At 39.8% G+C, this 22,184-nt stretch overlaps 1 protein-coding gene across 4 annotated transcripts in view; it reads left to right on the plus strand.

Moving 5' to 3' along the window:
* Nucleotides 1–21,353, plus strand: part of tasp1 (taspase, threonine aspartase, 1) — a 29,623-nt gene extending 8,270 nt beyond the window's left edge. For 3 of the 4 annotated variants that reach the window (XM_085428551.1, XM_085428552.1, XM_085428550.1), the window contains exons 9-14: nt 1,634–1,753; nt 4,377–4,455; nt 8,726–8,836; nt 11,482–11,589; nt 12,866–12,939; nt 19,879–21,353. In XM_085428551.1, coding sequence (XP_085284677.1) covers nt 1,634–1,753; nt 4,377–4,455; nt 8,726–8,836; nt 11,482–11,589; nt 12,866–12,939; nt 19,879–19,971 — 585 coding nt within the window. In that variant the 3' untranslated portion in view covers nt 19,972–21,353. The remainder of the gene's footprint in view (nt 1–1,633; nt 1,754–4,376; nt 4,456–8,725; nt 8,837–11,481; nt 11,590–12,865; nt 12,940–19,878) is intronic. The other variant, XR_014914373.1, reaches the window with a different exon arrangement.
* Nucleotides 21,354–22,184: the final 831 nt, after the last annotated feature.

The following is a 22,184-nucleotide window of genomic DNA, read 5'->3' on the forward strand; positions in this document are numbered from 1 at the left end:
GTCTTTATTAATGATATATCCATTAAATGAAAGACTAACATCTAGGACCAGCTGTTTGTTGACTTAGCCGTGATCAAATGGCGTTTGATTCGGTGATTGATTTTTATGTCAAATAGCTAGTTTGCTTAATTAGAGTTGAAAGATTGAGTCACCCAGTTTTCATCTGTCTGCTATGTTTATTTAAAACTTACATATGACAAACACTTAAGATTAATAAGTGGCCATTTGGTGCAGTTAAAGCTGATCTGGAAATAGCTTGTACTCTGATGGGGACGGTCCATGTTGAGAATTTTAATATACTTTACCTCATCTTTAATGTTTCCTCTGCCACTGACATGTAAAATCAGCTAATAGGAAATAACATTATGTATCAAGAATGACTTATGAGAGAGGGATCTCAGAAAAGAATGTTATTGCAGCCTGGTTTTAATTTACATGCAAGGCCTTTTCTTTATGGCTCTGTCTTTTTGCCAGCCAGTAAAATCTTTCCAGGGTTGGTACCTGCGTCCTCATGGCGAGATTAAGTGTTATTTTTCCAAAGATGTTCACAAGTGTTACGGTCGTCATTTACTGTGGGGTTCAAATACACTGATCATGTATGACAGGATGGTGTCTGTAGCATTTGAAAATAGCTGGCCTTGGATCTTTTTGGCCTCTGGAGCTCAGGTCCCAGGGGTGATTTAGGAGAGCTGAAAGCAGAGGAGACAAGCTGATCCATTGTTGGTTTTTTTTAACTGTTGTCTTTTTAGTCCAAGGTGTAATCTTCAGTTTCTGGTAGAAGCTGGGTTGTGATCATGTGTAATAATGCCAGTTTGCACATTTGCCCTGTAGAAGTTCATTTGTCATGCAGTCTGACTCATGATGGTTCACAAGGAAGTCACTTCCAAAGCAAACTGCAATCAAGGAAGAAAACAGAGGACTGGAATTCCAGCAGCACATCTTTATGAAATGTGAAGAAAGAGTGGTTCATATTTTCATGCAGTGCTGTCTTAATTTTGGAGTCAGTTCCCTTTTAAAATAGACAAGTAGGCAGCTGTTACCCACTAATGATAGCATTTACTTGAGTTTAGCACTATTGCCAGCATGCACAGTGTAGTGATATTCCATTTTCATTTTTTTTCCTATAAATTCTTTTACTGCGGTGCTAAAATTTGTTGATGTGTTTTCTAAACGCTTGTTAGTTTACGAGTGTTGGTGGATAACACAACATGTGCAGGGAAGTGTAGCCTAGGTCATTTTATGCCGTGCCCTAAAAACACATTATTGCAAGGTGCTAATATTTACTGAAATGGTGGTTAAAAAAGCCTAATAGAAAACAGTTTTTAACAAAAAATAGGAGAACAGCTCATTGACACTGTCACTTCTTCAGGACTGGACTTAAGAGGTGCGAATTAATGAATAGTTGTGAAGACGGTACAAGCAAACAGATGCATACAGAGGTTCCTTCACCTACTAGTGTGATTGTTAGTCAAAAGTTAACATCTCAAGTTCAGAAGGTGATGTTTTTTTGTTTTTTCATTTTGCCACCTCTTATAGTTATAGTTACTTAAAATTGTCATTTGAAGATGTCCTTTTGAATTTCTTAGCTCCTTTTTTGCAGTTCATGTGACTCTTTTCCTTTACTGTCATATAGGGAAATGGCTCAGGGTGCCTCGACACAGTTGGAGCTGTTGTTGTGGACCTGGAGGGGAATGTAGCTGCAGCAGTGTCCAGTGGAGGCTTGGCTATGAAACATCCCGGCAGGGTTGGCCAGGTAATGAAGCCCTTTCCTTCTTTTTATTACAATATCTTTGTCCAGATAATGTCTTTAAATAAATGTTTAATGTAACTCAATTAAATGATAACTAAAATTATATTTGATGCAGTTATTACTATAGACATCATTTCTTCTGTAGTGAAATATTTCAACATTGTGAGATATCGTTTCTATGTCGTGCATACAGGGCTCTATTTAGAGAACAAAATAAGTGCACTGTGCACCTACATACTGTTTGCGTTTAATGCTAATGTTATGCTGCTGCCTGTAATTGAAGCTCAAAAGATGTCTGTCCGTATCCAAATTATTGCCGTCTAAAAGAGGGAGAATTATTATTATTTTTTGCTCCAAATTATGGGCCTCTGGCTTGGGGATAATTTCAGTTTCATGTGTGGCAAGTCAGTAAATCCATTGGAAATGTTTGTTTTTAGTTTGCATGTTCTCCCCGTGTTTGCGTGGATTCTCTCCAGGCACTCGGGCTTCCTCCCAAAGACATGTAGTTAGTGGGGTTAGGTTAATTGGTATTTCTAAATTGTCCATAGGTGTGAATGTGAGTGTGAATGGTTGTCTGTCTCTTGTGTTAGCCCTGCGACAGACTGGCAACCTGTGCAGGGTGTAACCTGCCTCTCACCGTATGGTAGCTGGGATGGGCTCCATCCCCCCCATTGCGCCCCTGACAAGGCTAAGCAGGAGAGAATGGATGGACGTATGCCTGTTTGACTTTAACAGGCAAACATTTTCCTCTTCTTTAATACAGACTTCTTTTCTTCAAATAAAGGTGATATACTAATATAAAAAAAGGCTGAAAAGCTGTAATGTAACATTCTTCCGTGGAGGGGTAAATCTTGGTCTCAAAGCTAGTGTGCCTCCTTCAATTCTCCATAAATGTCCACTGGTCATTGATATTGTTGTAAGTAATTTTACCACCAATTTTTTTTTCAACATTTAGTTGGAAGAGATTTTGTTTTTATTGTTTGTTTGTTTGTTTTTTTGTTTTTTTTGCAAGTAGTGCCTGTTTAAAATCATCCAATTCATTGGGATTCAAATCTGGACTTTGATGGTGTTTGCATAACCTTCTATTTCTTCTTTTTTGACCCATTTCTCAGTGAATCTGTTAGACCCCTTATGATCATTATTCTGTTAGAAGAGCCAGCTTTGCTTTAACTTCAACTTTTGAACAGATGGTCTCACATTATCTTCAAGCACTCTTTGATACGATGCTGGTTTATAGTAAAACCGATGCCTGCAAGCTGTCCAGTCCCAAGGGCATCAAAGCACATTCACACCACGATGTTTTACAGCTGGCATGTAGTTCTTCTTTTTGAAAGTCTGTCTTTGCTCTGTGCCGAACATGTCTCCTCTCACTGTGGCCAAAAAAAACCTCACTCTTTGTTTTTCTCTACCTAGGTCACGTTATTCCCAGTGGTCTGTTCTTAGTTGTCCAAAAACGACAACAGAGCAGTACTATAGTTTTGCCAGTGAACATATAGAGACTTTTTCCTCTTTTTGACATCAGTGTGTTTCTGCAGCTTTTGTTTAATTTTTTTGTAATCAGTCAATTTTCCATGCTTATGTGTTTTTTTTTGTCTGAAGAACAGTGTTGCTTGAAAAAAAGTGTCATTTTTGCTTCAAATTTGCTGCAAGCTGTTAAAAGAATTCCAACCGTTAAACGCAGATATTTTTGGGCGACTTTGGTGGGGACCAAAGCAGAGCTAAAAAAGAGTTGTATATTAGCTTTTGCATTAGATTCCAATCCCATAGTTGGTGGGGAATCTGGGTATAATGAAACTGAAAGCTCAGCAACCATTAAGGACATGCTCTTTAAATGTAACCTGCTTTTGGAGGAAAGTCAAAAAGGATAGAGTTGGAGTGCAAAAAATCACCCTGGGCTTTTTAGACTTGACCAGAAATGTGTTATCAGTAGAGAGGTGGCGCGTCTGCAGTATGTTCTTTGTTAACTCACTATCCACTAAAATCATAGGAGGAAAACAGTGTGCCAGGGTTGTGTGTTACGTGAGTTTTGATCCCCTCTAGTGGCCATAAGTCTAACTGATCAGTGCACCTTATGAAGGGTTAAGGGCAGCAGATTGGACTTTTTCAGGAAGCAGCGGTTGCCAGTAAAGACCCCCAGAGTTTGGTTCCCTTTCTTGTATTTCTCCCATTGCTGCCTGTAATTAACAGAGCTGAAATTTTACTTTTTAATGGAGATAGTCAAAAATAACAACTAGTGGTCTGGGCTCTACTTAATGTTAATTCAAAACTTTTCTTTGAAGAAGAACTTTTACTTCGAGGAAACAAAGGAAGTTGTCATTTTCTATTAAAAGCAGCTTTACGGGAAAAAACAGCCATGTAACAGTTGAGGCTGAACAGAATGAATGAATCAGTGGGATTTACTGCCTCAACCTAATTATCACTTGTAGTGTTAGGAAAACCTGAAGCTCAGAGCAATAGAGCTAGAAAGCCTGGCATGCTGCTTTAGTTAAAGATGTGCAAATATAAATAAGTCTGCTATAACCAACCAGTAACCAAAGTTACTCTTTAAGAAATTATTCTGCTTATTTCAAGGCAAAAGCAATAATCCTTTTCATCTAAGATGTCTTTTTTGTTTTCCATTTCTCAGGCTGCTCACTATGGATGTGGCTGCTGGGCTGAAAATGCCTGTCATATGAACTCTTACTCTACAGCAGTGAGTACCTCAGGTAAACCAGCACATTCTCTGTAATCCACTTTTACAGTTGTGTGTGTTTGTGTGTGTTTGTTTCCACTCTGTTCACTCTGGGTTCACTATTAGCCTCTCTTTTGTTGTTGAGGATGATATGAATCAGTCCGAGCGAGTCAGGCTTCAAAAAGCCTGATAATACTTTCCGATGACCTTCAACTGTTCCCGCTGAGTGATTTCTCATCAGTCACTTCCTCAACTGATTGAGTCATCTTTCTCTACTCTGTGTTAGTCAGCTGCACGCCAGGTGCATTGCAGAGCTCTTTGGATTTTCAGTGACTTGTGACATGGGACACCTGTTGTAGATATGATTGAAGGAGAGCTGCTGGAAGGGCATTGCAGTGTTAAAATGGTGAATTTGTAAAGTGTACTTGTCCAGATTTGGATCATAACTTGACTGGTATAATAGTTGGCAGTTAAATCAAGTATCAACTTCTGCATTTCATGTACTTTTACTTAGCTTTTACTTAGAGTACATGTATAATATAAAAATCTAAATAAAACTAAAAACAAATGCCCCCCCCCCCCCCAAAAAAAAAACAACAACAAAAAAACAAACAAAAAACTATGTGGTCGAGCAGCACTCGACAGGACTTTTACTTGACATCATTATTGTAGTTCAGGATGGCCTAATATGCTTTCTGCTGTCCACAAGCCCTAGAATTTATGATTTGGGTGGTTAGTTCTGCAGTTATCTAGAACATTTCACTTAAATTATTAGCTGTCTTGTGGTTTTTATTGGAGCAAACAGTCATGTGAAAATGAATGCTTTTTCGAGGTTTTCTCTATCAGCATATAATTTAAAAAAATCATTTGGTCCTTATCAGGTTATCAGGTCTAAAATTATTTAAATACAACATCAAATAAATTGCAAACCATGACATACACACACAGGGTCATTTTTTATTTAACAAAAATGAAGCCAAAATGCAGAAGCAGTGTGTGAAAAACACACGCACACAAAATGATTTGGTATCTTGTAGAACCACCTTTAGCAGCAATAACTTAGTAACTTATAAGTAATCATTTTCTGTTTGTTTTTATCAGTGTCTCTTATCGTTGTAGAGATCATTTTGGCCACTTTTTACGCTTTTCAGACATTCCCACTGTTTTTTTAAGGTCTTTGCACAGTATTTAATTCAGGTTGAGGTTCAGACTTTGACTGGTCCATTGCAACATCTTGATTCTTTTCTTTTTCAGCCGTTCTGTTGTAGATTTGCTGCTGTGTTTGGAATCACTGTTTTCTCACAATATCCAATTTGGGTTAAGTTTTAGCTGTTGGACAGATGGCCTCACTTTGACTCCAGATACTTTGATATACAGAAGAGTTCATGGTTGACTCAAAGACTGCAAATAGCCAAAATCATAACCGTCGTTTGGTTATTGCTAAATGTGGTGCTGTGCATTAAGTCCAGACGTCTTGGTCTCGTTCTGTCCAAAGAACATCATTCCAAAAGTCTTTGTTCAGATCTAAACTGTGTTGCCACAGTGTTTTTAGAGAGAAGAGACTTTCTTCTGCAAAGCCACACTTATTCAATTTTTTTCCTAATTTTATTGCTATGAACTTTAACATTTAACATACTAACCGAGGCCTCTAGAGTCCGAGATGTAGCTTCATTGGGGCTTTTGCAGTTTGGTTTGACCTTGGGGTAAATTTGCTGGGAAGATCGGCACAAATGTTTTCCACTTGTAAATAAACTTTCTCACTGTAGAATTGATGGACTTTAAATTGTTTGGAAATGGCCTTATAACCCTTCCCAGATTGATAGGGAGCAACAGCTGCTTCTCTAAGATAATGGCTGATGTCTTTCCTCCTTGGCATTGAGCTAACATGCACCTGAATGCTCCAGACCAGCAAATTACCAAAACTTTTGCTTTTATAGAGGTGTCACACTACCTTAATTCCTATAGAAGCAGTAACAATTTACTTAGTTTTTCACAAATGCTTTTGGCGTCATTTTTGTTAAATGAATAAAGACATTTGACAAGTTTCATGTGTTGTTGTTCATCTGAAAGTGTATTTAACTAATTTTAAGACATGCTAAGGACTTTATGCTTTTTCATCCAGTCTGGTTTGGTGAGGATCTGTCATTTGCTTGCCGTCTGTAGGTTAAAGGTGATAGGCCGGATACATTTCAGCAGCTCTGTTCAGCATTTCTTACATTAAACAAGCAGTATATGACAACTGTTGTGGTAGTGGTCTGTTGTTCATTAATTATCCAAGAAGATCAAGTGTAGGCTGCATGTTTGATATTTGCGCTGTGTGCATTCTCACCCTGTCTTCCTATATTGTGGCTTTGTCTTTGAAGTGAGTGAAAAAAAGGAGCGAGCCGTATGGGTTCAGAGAGCATAACGTGTGTTCCAGTACAACACCTGTCTTTCATTTCCTAACATGAAAGATGTTTCCATCAAAAAGAAACAGAAAGAGTCATTTCCATTCTGACACAAGGAGTGTGATCCTCACCCCGAATGTCCCTTTCTTCCCTCCACCACACCAACACATTGCCCGTCCACGCACCCGCCCTCTCTCCTTCCCACCTCTTCCACTGTAGTCAGTTTTGTAATATGCGGCTCATGTGTGTCTTTGTTTTATTGCTTCATCTGGCCTTTACTTTGCTGCGGCCAGCGAGACAACAACTCACAAAGTTTACTGTTTACTCGTGCCGCTGTCGGCTGTCACATACTGTGTCCACATTTGTTGGTCTTTTTGGGGGGTTTTTTCCTGGTGAGTTGCTGCTTTAGGTTTCTTTCTGCCGTCCTAATTCAACTGTGTTTGCGCTGCCATAATATCCAGTTCCCTTTAGACTCGTGGGGGTTTATGGTAAACACAGCACAAAAGGCACAGTACATTGCCAATACAGTTTTCTACTTGCCTTAAAAAAAGGACTTCAAATTGCTCCGGGCGTTTGTTCTCCACAGTTACTGACCTGCATTCAGTTCTGTTGTAGTTACCTGTTTTTTATGGGGCCTTCATTTGTGTTTACAGAAACAATGAGGCCATATTCTTCAGTCTTTATGGGTTTTCACAGGAGCCTTTGCCAGATGTGTTTTGTTTACAATTTAAGATTTTTTTGTCTTGTTCTCCGGTACGTGCAAACTTTACATGTGAGAAAGGCTTTATTGTAAGCATGCAGTTTGCATTCAGCAACTGTCTTTTCCTTAAAAACAGCAATATGTTGGATTTAATGTTTGCTCTTTAAGGAATAAGTAGCATATTATCTCTGATATAAAAAGGCACACCTGCTATGTTTTGACTTGGAAGTGGTCGAAGGTAATGTGAGAGACTGAGCAGGCTGCCCATGCTTTTATGGTTCCTGGTTTCCCTGAATTCTTAACAAAATGCTTTGTTTCTCTCCTTGGAGTATTTACCGCATGCACCATGAAGGAAGCACATCAGACAGATTCAGGTGGCTACCACAATCAATTGGAGCTAGCAGGGTTAGCGGGGTTAGGTTTTTCTTATAGCAAACAACCTCTATACTGCAGTTTTATTTCTGTGTACTCTAAAATTATTATTATTATTATTTCTATTTAGTTGTACATGCAGTCACTACACTGCTTTTATAAATATTAAACAGTGATCTGATCAAAAATAGTTTCTTTTCCTTAGACAAACTTGTAAAATCTTGTTTCTAAAAATGCATATTACAGTAACATAGAAATTCTAAACCTGTTTAAATAAAAATGATGCGTGAATGTGTCATGACGATAGAAGTAAGTATGGCTCTCTGCACACCCTGCAGTTGTGCCGGGAGCCAGCTACAGCACAGGATTTACAGAGGGGGAATTAATACTGGGTGTTTGGCAGTTTTAAAGCTCCAAAACTAGCTGGGATCAAGGCAGGGAAAACTGAAACAAAAACCCTCTCTTTGTAATCACTGTCAGTGTACCCATGAGCAAGGCAGCTGTACTTTAGAAGTGATTTCAGTATTACCTGAAATAAAAACTGCCTAATTACACTTGTGAGAATATGCCAAAGGATTGCATTATCATTTTTATTTTTATTTGAACTCAATAAACAAAACTTAACCCTTTGATATTTAGAATAGCTTCCATTATATACCTAATAACCAGATAAATAATATAATCTAATAATAAATAAAGATATTTTTTTTTACAAGTTTTAAAAGACTTTTTTTAAGACTTTCACGTGCTTTGGATTTGAAAGGAAGTTGTTTAGTCTAGATGTGCCAAAAGTCTCTAAAAGTTAACTCTGTTTATTATGTGTGTCATTTTGTGTCTTTTGCCAGGCTGCGGGGAGCATCTGATTCGCACCATGCTGGCACGGGAATGCTCTGCTGCCATGCAGTCTGAAGATGCCCACCAAGCCCTGCTGGAGGCTATGCAAAACAAGTTCATCAGTGAGTCACACACATGTAGCCTGATTACCGCTCTTTTCCATACACACAGATTTGTCAGCCAAGAACGTGTTTGTGAGAAACACGTGGAGAGAATTATACAAACAGATGTTGCATAACATAAGAAATGAGAGAACAACTGGAAACGTTGGAAATTATAGAATCAGAGACAGCTTTTGATTTATGGTTCCTTTTCACTGTTTAAAAAGGGCCTTCAAATGGTGCACACATCATAGCTGACAGCCACAGATAATTTTGGAAGACATGCTTGTTTTGTTGAAAGTTTATAGGTTTATATGAAGAGCTTTTTTTTAGTTTTTTGACTTATTCTCAGAAGTGGTCAGTTTTTGAAAGCCTTGTTAACCGTGTTTGCTGTGCCTGTGAATGACCACTGGGATAGTTCAGAGCAGAGGGAAAAAGGACATATGGAAACATGTGGTGGTTTCTGCCTTGTTCCGGCCTTCTTTAGAAGTCCGTCTCGATTTGGCTTCGTCCGTCTCAATTTATTCAAACAAAGCTGCGCAAATCCTGTCTTTGCAGAACGCATGTTAACAGTAGGAATGAGACAGGAATGTTGTTATGTTATTAATATTGCCACAACATCATATTAATGTTGCTTCTGTACAGTCATGGCAATTTACCCGTTGCATTGTTAAGATGTCATAGGTTTGTGTCAAATACAAAAATGTGATTTATGCAGCAGTGGGACAATGACAAACTCAGCATGTTCCTGTTGGATAAATGGATCAAACAGGACTTTCGCCCTGGACACTGCGGTTTGATTTTGATTTGCATTTTTTTGCATTTTTAAAATGTTGCCTGGTTAAGGTTAAGATCCTGATTTTTCACTCTCTTTGTTCTTGTATGTGACCATTTTCAGAGGAATGTTTTGTTTGTTTGTTAAGCCATGGAAGTTATTAAGGGATGAGCAATTTTAAATAGTATTTTTGGGCAAAAACACATCATTTGTTCCCATTTCTTTAGTTGAATAGATGCAAAATCCCAAATCTAACATAGTTTAACAGGCATAAAAAAGTTTTTTTTTTTGTACCAAAAAGGTAATTTCCAAAGGGTTATATACCCAAACCTTGGCATATCTCAGCGTTGTGTGCAGTGTGCCGTTAAAAATTTTGATGAAACTCGTCAAGTGGGTTACAAAAGAAAAGTGAAAAGAAAGACAAAAGAAGTGGCAGGTCTAAAAAAACAGTATCTATAGCAAATGAACAGCATCTGAAAGTAAGAAACAGGAAAAAATCCAACACAGACCTGACACAGGACCTGAGGGATACATCTGACTAACAGCTGATCCATCTACTGTTCACCAAAGCCTCATCAGAAATTGTCTCAGTGGAAGGGTGGTTGTCAAGAAGCCATTCTTAATGAAGGGAAACGGGGAGAAAAACTGAAAATCTGCAAGAAGTGGACTGAAAATCAGTGATAACAGGTCTTATGAAATGTTACATTTCTGGTTCAGTGTATGAAGTGTCAGAAAAGGGAGAGTGAGTTTTGTGTTTTACAGCCATATTTAAAACATGATGGTGGCTCAAAACCTTTACACAAAACCGTAGATAGAACACGGCAATGTCAGGTGATTCAGTCTATAGCAGCGGTCCCCAACCCCCAGGCCCTGGACCGGTACCGGTCCGCTGGTCTACAGAATAAAACACTTTTAAACACTTTAAAAAAATATTTTGGTTTAATGCTAATAAAAGATTGTAGTGCCATAGACACACCTGCCAAGTACATATCGAATGGGGTGATATTTCAAAAATGTTCATTTCTGTTTATTTATTGTTAAATTCTTGCTGCAGGCTAAATAATGGAGTTTTTGATGGAATATTTTGCCTTTTTGAAAATGTAGAACAAATATCTGTTCTTGTGTGTGAACGCTGTCCAAGCTACACAAACACAGACACACACACACACACACACAGTGTTTTATAGAGTGAAGGGAACATTACGACATGGAACCAAAATCTGAGTGAAATGCAACAAAAGAACAATGGTATGCAGACACAACAATATTTATATCAGTTGCACCAAATAGTCCTGTTTTCCTTTGCTCATTGCTGTGTTGAGACATTTCAAGTCATGCTATAGCTGTTTATAGATTGTTTTTTTCCAAACCGAGCCCTTTCTTCTTTTATTGCGCTAGGCTAATGGCCGCGTCCAAGTTTTTCTGTATATACAACACCTCATTGAAGTTTGTCTCTCCTGGAATTTAGTCAGGGAGCAAGAACGGCCCTTTCTTTATGTGTTATTAAAGTCAGCTGAAACATATTTGAGCATTATTTAGATCTTAAAAGGAAGCCTTGTGTTATAACAGTACATACAGTATGTAGAGTTAAAATGACACTACCTGTTATTCACTATTTCTGGGTTAAATCCTGATAAAACTGATGTAATTATTTCAATTTGTATAATTTGGATATAAAGGGAGAGAATTGGATTGGAAAGTTTTGTTGCTCGTACATCAAAGGTTGTGTATTGCCTAATTATGTCATGCTATGCTTGGTTTTATGTTTTAGGGTTGGAAAACGAAAAAAGTATGAGACATTATTGATTAACGAGAACCTTTCTTTTCCTTTTTTTAAACACATATGCCATTTTCAATCATCTTAAATGTATTGTTTTTCCTCTGTGTCCAGGTTCACCCATTCTGGCCAGTGAAGATCGTGTTTTGGGGGGAGTAATTGTCTTGCGATGTTGCAGATGTGTGGAGGCTCAGCCGTCTCAAAATTTTCAGGGTATACTGGGTAAGATGTTAATAATTTCAAGACTTGGCTGGTTAAATTGACAGGTTGGTAATAAAATGGATAAACAGACAAAAGTCGTCTCTTTTCGTGGCAGCTGCCAGCATCAGATGGTTCGTGAGCCATATATAAAAACTTTAAATCCAAGCAGACGGTAGTAACACTGGTGTCCAGTCCATCTCCTCCGTGCCTGCGACGGCATCATTACAGAAATTTACGTTACATTTTTTTGATTGGCAGCTGGAATTTAATTTACAGCTGTTCCCTAAATGCCGCACATGACTGCAGTAGTTATGAAAGTACAAAAACAAGGAAAAGACAACTTTGATCCAGACTTCAAACTCGACACTGCAATTCTTTGGGTTCCTTGTAGTGCACCCACCAAGAGTGAAGTGGTTAGGATGAAGTGTTGTTGAGAAATGTGAAGAAAGCACAGACATAGGGTGACTCCTTGATTTATTAGTGAGATGTTAAGACAGAAGAAAAGGCACTGTGGCTTTCCTGGCAGGTGGTCTGTGTTTTAACTTGCACAATCAGGCTTTGGTTTCACACCCTTCATCTCAGATTTAAGCAGAGACCTCCCACTATGGAATCAACCACTAATCTTCAGAGAAGTGGAGGCCTTCTGAATACTGCCAACTGATTGTATTGATAGATTTGGTTTCTCTGCCCAGAGCTTAGGAGAATGATCCTACTTTCTGGATTTCTACTATTATGGAGTTGACCTCAGTGCTCATTGTGTCCAGTTCAAAGTTTGGGCTCTTTATGTTTTCATAAATCTTTTGTTTTAACTCCAAATCATGGAGTGCAACATAAAACATTAAGTCTGCATGGATAATAAAATATTTTCAGTTGACACTGAATGATGTGCAGACCCCGTTTTGATGTTGTGTACGTAGCGCAGCTTTTGTGCTGTGTCACCTACCACAGATTGCTGTTGATTTACATGAATAAACATCATGTCGACCACATCCTTTTGGTGCAGTAATTGAGTTTACATTTCACCTCTCAAGTTCTGCTATTCTATGCAATTATGTCACAACTGCCAGTCATATATTTTCATTGTAATGGGCATGTTCGGTGCTAAGTCCACCGGCTCACCCGCCTGATGTTCTTCTTCGGCAGGATTACTCATTTCTGTTCGCTTTAGGAAATCGAACCTTTCGTTCTGTATGGTTTCCTGTTTCTATCAAACCTTTGCTCCGGCTGCTAAATCTGTGTATGGATATTTGTGTATGAAGACTTGGTGTTTGTAACCTGTATCTGTCTTTATTTACAGTGGAGTTCCTGTGGAGTCACACCACAGAAAGCATGTGTGTTGGCTACATGTCTGCTCAAGATAGCAAAGCAAAGGTGAGATTTGAATTAGCCAACCAACTAAACTGAAACATATTATAATTAAATACAGTCTTAAAGTGAGCTTACAATGGTTGCATCTTTGACCAATGCCAAAGGCTGGCTTTAAATAGCTTGTCTCCTTTTTTAGCTTTCAGTTCAAAGATTTTTTGGTAGTTTGTGGAATATGCTTCGGTCCTGTGCATTGTGACGGGAACTTTTGCCCACGTTCACCAAACAGGAGCCACATGGGTCCACCCTCCTCCCTCAAGAGGGTCCAGTGCTTTATGAGTTGAGTGAATGAAATGAAGCATATTTTTGTATTTTAGCCGAGCACTTTTTATTTAATTTCTTATGAAAAACAAAAAACTTTTTCTTTTCTTTTTTTTGCGGTGGGGTGCATTGTGTATTGGTATGGTATACTGGGTAATAAATGTCACTTTTATGTCTGCTGTCATAGAATGATATTTAAAAAAGGCATCTCTGAGCCTTTTTAAGATATTGTTTTACATAAATGCTGTGGTTTCTTAAGCAGTAGGGGCCAGTGGCCTGGTCTCCTGGCTCTAAGTGGAGTCTCAGCTCGCACTGATTTGTTTGGCTAATGTATCTTTGTCACTCTGTATGAAGAGAGGGCACTGTTGTTGAAGTCTGGTTCAGATTTCAAAGTGTTTGTCCTGTGTCCCCTGGCTCCACCTCACTCACCCGTCTTTTCCACCCTCTCTCTCTCTCTTTCTTTCCCTTTATTTCTCTCTCTCGTGGTCTGCCTCTCTCATCACCCTCTCTCTGTGGCCACTACCTGGTCTTAAAGTACCATAAAGTTTACAGAAAGTCATGCGCCACTGGGGATATCAGTATCAATCTGCATATTTGTCAGATGTGCTCTGTGCATGGGGCTCTGGGATGGAATGTGAGCTTGCACGCTGTCCTGTCATGGCAGTGCCAATAGAGAGAGGTAAGCAGAGGACAGTGAACATAAAGTCCCTGTTTGTAACTCTGTTTTGTTTGCTTTGTTATGTTCAATTTGCAGTCCTCCACCCGCTCTCCCTCCGCCCCACACACTCACATAAAGTTAACATGTGGGGTGGGTTTACTGCTGCTACAGCAAAATGTCAGTTCCATAATCATTTGTGAATGATTCAGCCATAAATAAAGTACAACATCAAAATCCATCTGCTGCTATTTTTTTAATGTCAGTGACAGGTAGGAGGCATTAAATCATCACGTGACTACTGAAGCACAATATGTTTTGATATTAACCAGATAATAGAGAAGAATTTGATTCCCAAGACAGCTAGCGTCATGAAAGCAGGATTCAAATGTGGTGGTCTTTTACTGTTCCACACATTTTCTTTTTGCCCCTTTGGCTCAAGCTGCTGTGTTGACAGAGTTCGAAGTAGTGCAGTGTGCTCGGGAAGAGCATTTGTAGGCTACCCTTTAATCTAAACAGCAGAAACGTCTAGGGTCTGGGTCCCAAAGAAGCACTCAAGTAGCTTTAAAATCTACTGTGGTGAAGTCACCAAGCATCACTCCATTGAGATATGCATGCAAAAATGTTCTTTGTAAAGTGCTTGTGCTCAGTGGGTGGAGATCCAGAAATATCATCTGTCAGTAGTGGTTTCTGGGTCTCTTGGGGGAGGGTATCCACTTCCTCTTGTGGGGCGATTGGTGATACAGTGATATTGGAGAGTGCAGCCAAGAAGACAGCTGCTCCACCAAATCTCACACGGCTCTAACAGAGACTGAGTAGCTTGTTGTTGTGAAACTGAAGTTATGATGTGTCTCTGTGCCTGACCATCTGCATACCAGAGCAATGTGGCAATCCTGTCCTTTATGCCTACTGAGAACAGAGCCAAAGAGGAGCACTTTAATGCTGCCGGGCTCCAGTCGTGTCTCCTGTGGTCTCTAGAGTATGGAGGCACAGGAAGTGCCACCTGCGTGTCTTTACGGCAGACCTGTGATGATTCTGGCTAACAGGCAGGAAGCAGAAGAGAATAGGCTATGAGTTTGGGGGACATAAGTCATCTTGAGAGGGAGTATTCAGTTCAGTTTAGGTCTTACTTTGTAAGAAGAAAATTTTTAATTTTAATAGTATTTTGGATTTATCAAGGAGCCAATTGAGAGAAGCTAATATGGGAGAAATATGATTTCCTTTTCACGTCCTGCTGAGTACTTTTGCTTAATAATGCATTACAGTAGTCCAGTTTAGAATTTTAAACCTTCGGACCGAACAGGATGTTTCTAATTTTAGCAGTAGAGAGCAGATGGAGGAAGGCAGTCCAGTGTATTTGTTTAATGGGACTGTTATAGGATATATCCTCATCAAAAATGCTCCAAAGCGCCTCACACTAATATGGAAGGCTAAGGTCAAGCTATCAAGAATTAAGAACCAGGTTAGAAGGCCAAGTCTGATAACTTTTGTCTGAATTTGAAAGCAGAAAATTAAACATCATTCAGGTCTTTATGCCTTTAAGAGTTGCCCGTACTTTAACTAATGTATTTGTAGCATTTGACTTCATAGATAAATACAGTAGGGTGTTATCTGCATAGTAATGGCATTTTCAAATAAAATTGGCTAGGGGAAGCAAGTATAATGCAAAGCCTTAGTCTTAGAGTCTAAATCTTGCTCTTTAGCACCAGGAGCAGAGCAAGTAACAGGGAATGAGTGCCTCTAGTGAAGATTTGGCTGACTGTGTTGCTGTAAATCTGTTATAAAGAAAATCAGTTGTATGGAGTCATATTTTGATTTGATTTTAGTCGGCTGGCCTAACATTTCTGAGTTTAAGCCAATTTTCTGTGCATTTGGTTGCCTGTTTTCTAAGCATAAAGAGTCACAGCCATACACTGGCTCAGCTGCTGTTCAGCAGACATTCCTCCCATTCCTATTCGCTGGGCATTTCAAACCACCCAGAGTCCATCTACCGCTGCTTTTCCATGATAAGAACATGAAAGAGCTGAGCAGGAGTATTTAGGCCAGAGGTCAGGTTGGATTTCTATTCTTTTACAGTGTTTTAGTGAGATTTAAATGCATGTATTTTTTATGACCGATCAATATCTAGATTGAATTGCTGCAGGCCAGTCAAAAAAAATCTCAGGCCAGATTGTTTGACACTGCTGGAAACTCTGCTCCGGTTTTTCTTTCTTCTCAGTCAGATGTTGTTTCTAAGGAAAGTCGAGTCTGCGTCCTAATCTTTTAGACGTTAGACTGTGAAATGGCAGCGGTGCAGAAGAGTGAGAGCATCTGGTTTTATTCAAACACTCACCTTTGTTTGCATTGGATAGACATCAGAACATCAAGCTGTGTTTTACAGAAACACACAAAACTGCACGGACAAGCCAGTGGCGGTACTTCTGAAACGGACCATTGTTATATGATGATTGTCATGATTGGACAGATGAAAGAGAAGTAAAGGATCCACAACACAGCGAATATGGCTCGGTTTCCTCCTTGTGGACATCATTACCACTATAAAGATTTTTAAGGCCAGACACAATCAAATGGCGTGCAACTCAGGCCTTATGGTTATTGTCTGCTTTGTGTATTACACGACAGACGTCTTTTCTTATGTTACATGCTGTTTTTATTATCCATTTTGCAGGGAGAATAAATAGCATATGATTGTTTTTGTTATTTATTTTTATATTTTCAAAGAATGTGGAAACCACAAGAGAAAAACAACAGCGTAGTCATAGAGCTAAATTTACCCTTTGGTCTATGCTGTGGTGTTAATGAGTGGCTTCTCCTCACTCCTAAACACATTCATATCTCCAAAGAATGTTGTTTTTCTCTGACAGATACAATGGAAATGTGTTTTTCATGTGATATTTTAACTCAGTCGTAGTCCTGTCATGTGGTCACTTTAGTCACAGGGTAACAAACTGACAAGAGGCTCACTGTAGGTTTGCATGCTGTCATTTTCTTTCTGTCTGTCCTGCCCCGCTGTCACATAATTCTACATCTCATTGCTTTACTTTTAACCTGTCTGGCTTTTATATTTAGCTTGTGCTGCTTTTTGCAAGCCTGGGTTTTGCATCAAGGAATCATTGCAAACTAAACTGGAAGACAAGTTATGTTGGGGATCGCCAACAGATGGTGTTACAATCACGGTTACAAGCTCCTGTTTTTAATTAAACTGGTTATCACCGGTTGCTGTGAAGTGAATTGGTCACTGATATTGACTAGCACAGCGACAAGGTTTGAGTCTTAGCATTTGTATTAATGAGCATAATAGCTAAAAGAATGTATTGTTTTTGTTCTTGTGAGTCAAATTACTGCTGCAGACTAAAATAAGTTATTATCAAGGTGATAAGGAGTATTTTTTCAACTGATGGTAGTCACTAAGTTTGGAAAAGGCCTGTATACACTCACCGTCCACTTCATTGGCTACTTTTGCCAATGAAAAGTCTGAAGGCAAAAGGGCCTCGTGGCGTAGATTCAACGAGATGCCGGACATTTTTCATCAGAGAGCATTTTTTCAGTCTTCTATTGTTCCATTTTTGTGAGCCCATGTGATCTCTAGCCCTGGTTTCCTGTTCCTAGCTAATTGCATTGACATCGAGTGTGGTCTTGTGCTGTTATAGCCCATCTGCTTCAAGGTTCAGCAGTCAAAGATGCTCTTCTGCATACATTGGTTGTGGTTATTTGAGTTACAGTTGCCTTAGGTCAGCTTGAAGCAGTTTGACTATTCGCTTCTGACATCGACGAGACCTTTTTACCCAAAGAACTGCTGCTCACACGATGTTTTCTCTTTTTCAGACCATTCTCTGACAACCCTAGAGATAACTATGTGGGAAAATCCAAGCACATCAGCAGTTTCTGAAATGCAGGCCAGGCTGTCTGGCACCAGCAAACATGGCACATTCAAAGTCACTTAAACCACGTTGCATTCTGCATTCGTCAACATTCTGCTGCTCAATTTGAATTTCAGCAGGTCGCCTTGACCATGTCTGCATGCCATGTGATTGGCTGATTAGGTATTTGCATTAATGAGCAATTGAAGTACCAGCCCATAAACCGTTAAGCATTTAACCAAACATCGAGGTGGAACGGTTGTTTATTTACAGTATTTCTGTTTGCAGTTGTTTCTCCACACTTCACAGGTTGTAGTGTATTTTTTTTCATTCATACCTCCCTTTTTAAAAACGAATATTTATACCTTTTTAGTTTTTGATTATTCCTCCAGATAGAGAGAGACCTTTTAAATATGAGTGAGCTTTTTATTGTTTGCACATAAGGCTGCAGCGTTATTTGTCCGACTTGTGCCACCAAAGTGTCGGGACATCTGTTGTGTGATTTCTGAGCCTGAAGCATCCTCGCTACTTTGTCCCAGTTCATGTAAAACACATGCAGTGCTCTTGGCCCTGCAGTGCTGTCATTACTCACTTGTTTGGTTTACTGAGCCTTTGACTCTTCCTGCTGACTAAGTCGCGCTGTCCTTTCTGTCAGCTAAAAGCAAAATTAAGATCTTAACATGTGGCACGAATTTGAATCGGAGTGGGAGCAGGGCACAAGATCATTGTCAGACACAAGCACGGATATATGCATTGAGAAAGCTAGCAGGTAACTGCACACAGTTTGAGCTGTATAGTCAGTGAGGTAAAGACGTGTTTTTTTTCTCCTTGGCATGCAAACATCTGAAGGAAAACATTTAGCTTGTCAACATTAGTTTATTATAACTCACTACAGACCTTCACTCAAAACCATTTAAATTAGGGCTTTCCTTAACCTTGTCCTCAGAAAATGAAGGGAAGAAGATGAGTCCAGAAACGTGTACTGGAGGCAGAATGGGCCCCTCAGAGTGTTACCATGTGTGCGTGGCCTTGTCTGGCTGTTGTCCCATTGAAGTGACAGTTGCCCTCAGGGTGCTCTGGGCCATAGTCGCTGGCTACACAGAAAAAGACCAGTAGAGTCCTGGAACTGAAAGAGAGATGTCAGGCCAGTTCAGTGCCCCGGTAAATAAGTGGCTGTATTATTCCCCTAAGGCTAGAGCCAGCGTTACCCTCTGTGGGAAGAGAGGAAGGAGCATGACAGCCATTATTGGCGCAGGGAGTGTCGGTCACCTTTGATCCCCCAGTGGAAGTATCACTCCCGTCTTCACAGCTGTGTTTGCCCCTTCCCTCCTCTTCTTACTCCTTTTCAGTGTTTGCTCAAACGAAAGAAAAGAAACTCAAAAAAGAAAACACCAGCAGTTTGTTCTCTTTCTCCGTTTACTCTGTGTCTCTGCAAACACCGACTTGGCACCTTTGGACTTCAAAGGTAAAATTGCATGATGGCACAGTAGTAGTGTGTGTTTTTGCTCCCTCTGATTGCATTGTATTTATTTTTTCTAGCTTCTACTTAGATGTGTCCTTTCATGTAGCGGTTTACACATTTGCCTAAAAAGGGAAAGATCCTTGGTTTGATCCCAGGAGGAGACACGAATTCCTTGTGGGATTGTGTCAGGAAGGGCATCCAGCGTAAAGATCGGTCACATCAAACACGCAGAGCTATCTGCTGTAGGGACCCCTTGAATGATCCAAAAGTAGCTTCTTACGTAGATACTTTCTCAACATTTCTGTTTACCCACCAAGCAGTTAAAAACTTCATTGTGGTTGTGTGGTTTGGTTGTGCCACTAATCTCCGGGAGCTGTGCAGCATCAGGCGTAATGGGTTTGGGTGCTGGTGTTGGATTTGGAGTTCACTGAGTGGGATGCAGTAGTTAAGCTCGGTGCTAAGCCACTCTCACCAAATACTGGCTCAGAGGAAATTGTTGGGCTTTTCTCTGAAATCGGTATTAGAAGACCTTAGTTTGTAAAGTGCCCTGATAAAGCTTATGTTGTTCTTTGGTGCCAATTGAACTGAACTTTGATGATTGTACAGGAATCTAAGAAATCAAAATCCTATCAGCATTTCTTTTTCTCCATATAGATCTGCCTTTTTCTTTTTCTCATTGTGTGAATGTTTTCTTTTGCTGCCTGCAGACACACATATCCAGATTGCCACCTGGGACAGTTCCTGGACAGTCTTTGGCCATCGAGGGAGGGGTGTGTCGGCTGACGGGTGTAGTGGAGTGAAGCGTGTTTTCCTTCCTTCTGGGCTTCTTCAGCAATACTCCAATATAAACTCTTCCATCCACCCTCAAATACACACACACACACACACACACACACACACACACACACACACACACACACACACACACACACACACACACACACACACCACCCTCACCTCCCCATGGCCTTTGTGATGCCAGAAGTAATAAGGTTTCGCTGTTTAAACAGGTGTCCAGGAAGGAGGGAGGAGTGTTGGCTTCTACTTAGTGCACTTACAGGACTTCCCTTTGCCACTGTCTGCCTCCAGCATGTACTCTATGCCAATTTATCCCCGAGCTCTCCAGTGTCACCTGGACTAGACTTGATGCACCATTGCCTTGATGCGCCGTTTTATGTTCTTTTCTTCGTTACTGTTTTTCAACTAAAAGTGGCTTCTTTCCTTTTGTATATAAGCTATAATTTTGTTTTTTTTGGCAAAACAGGGTGGATATTCATATTATTTTATATTACTGAACAGATGTGACTATTTTCAAACTTTTAGGAATTTCAAATGCAAAACCTTGTTGCGTTTTTCAAATACTTTTCAATGTTAAAAAGATGTCAGATTGCACCGAGTGGAATGCCTGCGACTCGAGGTTATCAGGAATTAAGAATTAAAGCTGCAAGGGTTGGACGGTGACACAAAGCCTACTTAGTTTTCCACGTACAACTTCCACACATACTCGTACACACATGCTCTTATTAATCCTCCAGCGTATTGTTTAATGTAGCATCATGTGCATCTTTGATGAACTTTCTAACCGTTTCAGCCATAGACTTTGCTTTGCTTTATTTTTGTTTTTTAAATGTGAATACTTAGATACTGCATGTGCAAAATCCACAATAAGCCACTTTCTTTTCTCTGATGTGCAGAAATGCTCAAGAAGCAGGAAGCTATGCACTTCCAGAGTGATGCTTATATATACATATATATCTATATATAGTGCTCAGGCAGCAACATTTGACCCAAGCGCCAAACAGGACTGTTAGTCATCATATAGAAATCGCAGTTTATATTTGTACAGTCCCAGTGACAGAGACGTGTATTTTCTTGCTAAAACAAAGTACAGTTAAAAACTAATGTATGCATCAAGCCCATGAAATGGTGCCGTCGAGAATTGTACTTGAAAAGAATAATGGTCTGAATTGAAACTTTTGTTGGGATATTTGGTTTCTCTGGTTTTGCTTCTTTTCTTTTTTTCTTTGCTCAGACTTTCAGTCCCAGCGAAACCACGGTATAGCTTGTTTATTGTTTACTTGAAAAAATGCAACTAATATAAAATGGTATAAGCTATGTAAATCATACGTGCACCGCTTTCTAAAGTGCTCAGAAGGTAAAATAAAATGTATGTTGCTACGTATCCGCGTCTGTCTTTGAGTCCTTTTAAACTCCATGGCATGAGGCGTATTCTCCCAGCCGTACCTTTTTTCCGAAATAAGACGCTCACTGCTATTTGGAGAGCAGTTTGTGTAAGCCCTCGCAGACAGAATAAATATAATCTAAAGTGTGGACTCCCAAAAATGTATAGTCTGAGAATAAATTACATGCTGGAAAGTAACTGAAATGGGAACAGAAAATCTGCAGGAGGAGGAAAGAAAAAGTAGAAGAAGAAAAGAAATCTGTGTTGGTGAAGGCATTGAAATTTTCCATTTTAAATGTTTCTCAAAATGTGTTTTCTTCTTAAGTTGTATTGTTTTGATCCCTCATAAATAAACATTTCGAGCCTCTGATTGGAGAGAGAAGCTATTTATGTGATTTGTATCAGGCTCCGGGGCAGGGTTCGTCAAAGTGCTAGCCCTCGCTCTGGATTGTGGTCACTGTAGTGTCTAGGAGGAATGTGCAATATAGCTGCTCAAGAAGATAAATATATATTTGTTGTTTGAAGGCTGAAATGCCTCCCTGTCAGTGCACCGTGCCTGCTTGTGGAATGCTTCCCAGCCAGTTTTCCAATCACATGGAACAGGTTACAGTCATTAGATGTTGGTGAAGTGGAATAATATGCAGGAGTTGGATGGCGAGGTTGCTTTGGGAGGTGCTGTGCGTGTTTGTTTTTATTCCACACTTGCCTCACCCTGGGTTTCATCTCGAGAGTCCATCCAAATGGACACGTGTTACCTTTCCCCTCACCCACCCTCCCAACATTGTCCGTCAGCTCGATCATGTGTTATTACAGAGCGCCCCCCTTTTCATC

This window comes from Rhamphochromis longiceps, linkage group LG13, assembly GCF_057381845.1.
Source record: "Rhamphochromis longiceps isolate RC_006_pf linkage group LG13, R_longiceps_female_GT1.1, whole genome shotgun sequence".
Classification (NCBI taxonomy): domain Eukaryota; kingdom Metazoa; phylum Chordata; class Actinopteri; order Cichliformes; family Cichlidae; genus Rhamphochromis; species Rhamphochromis longiceps.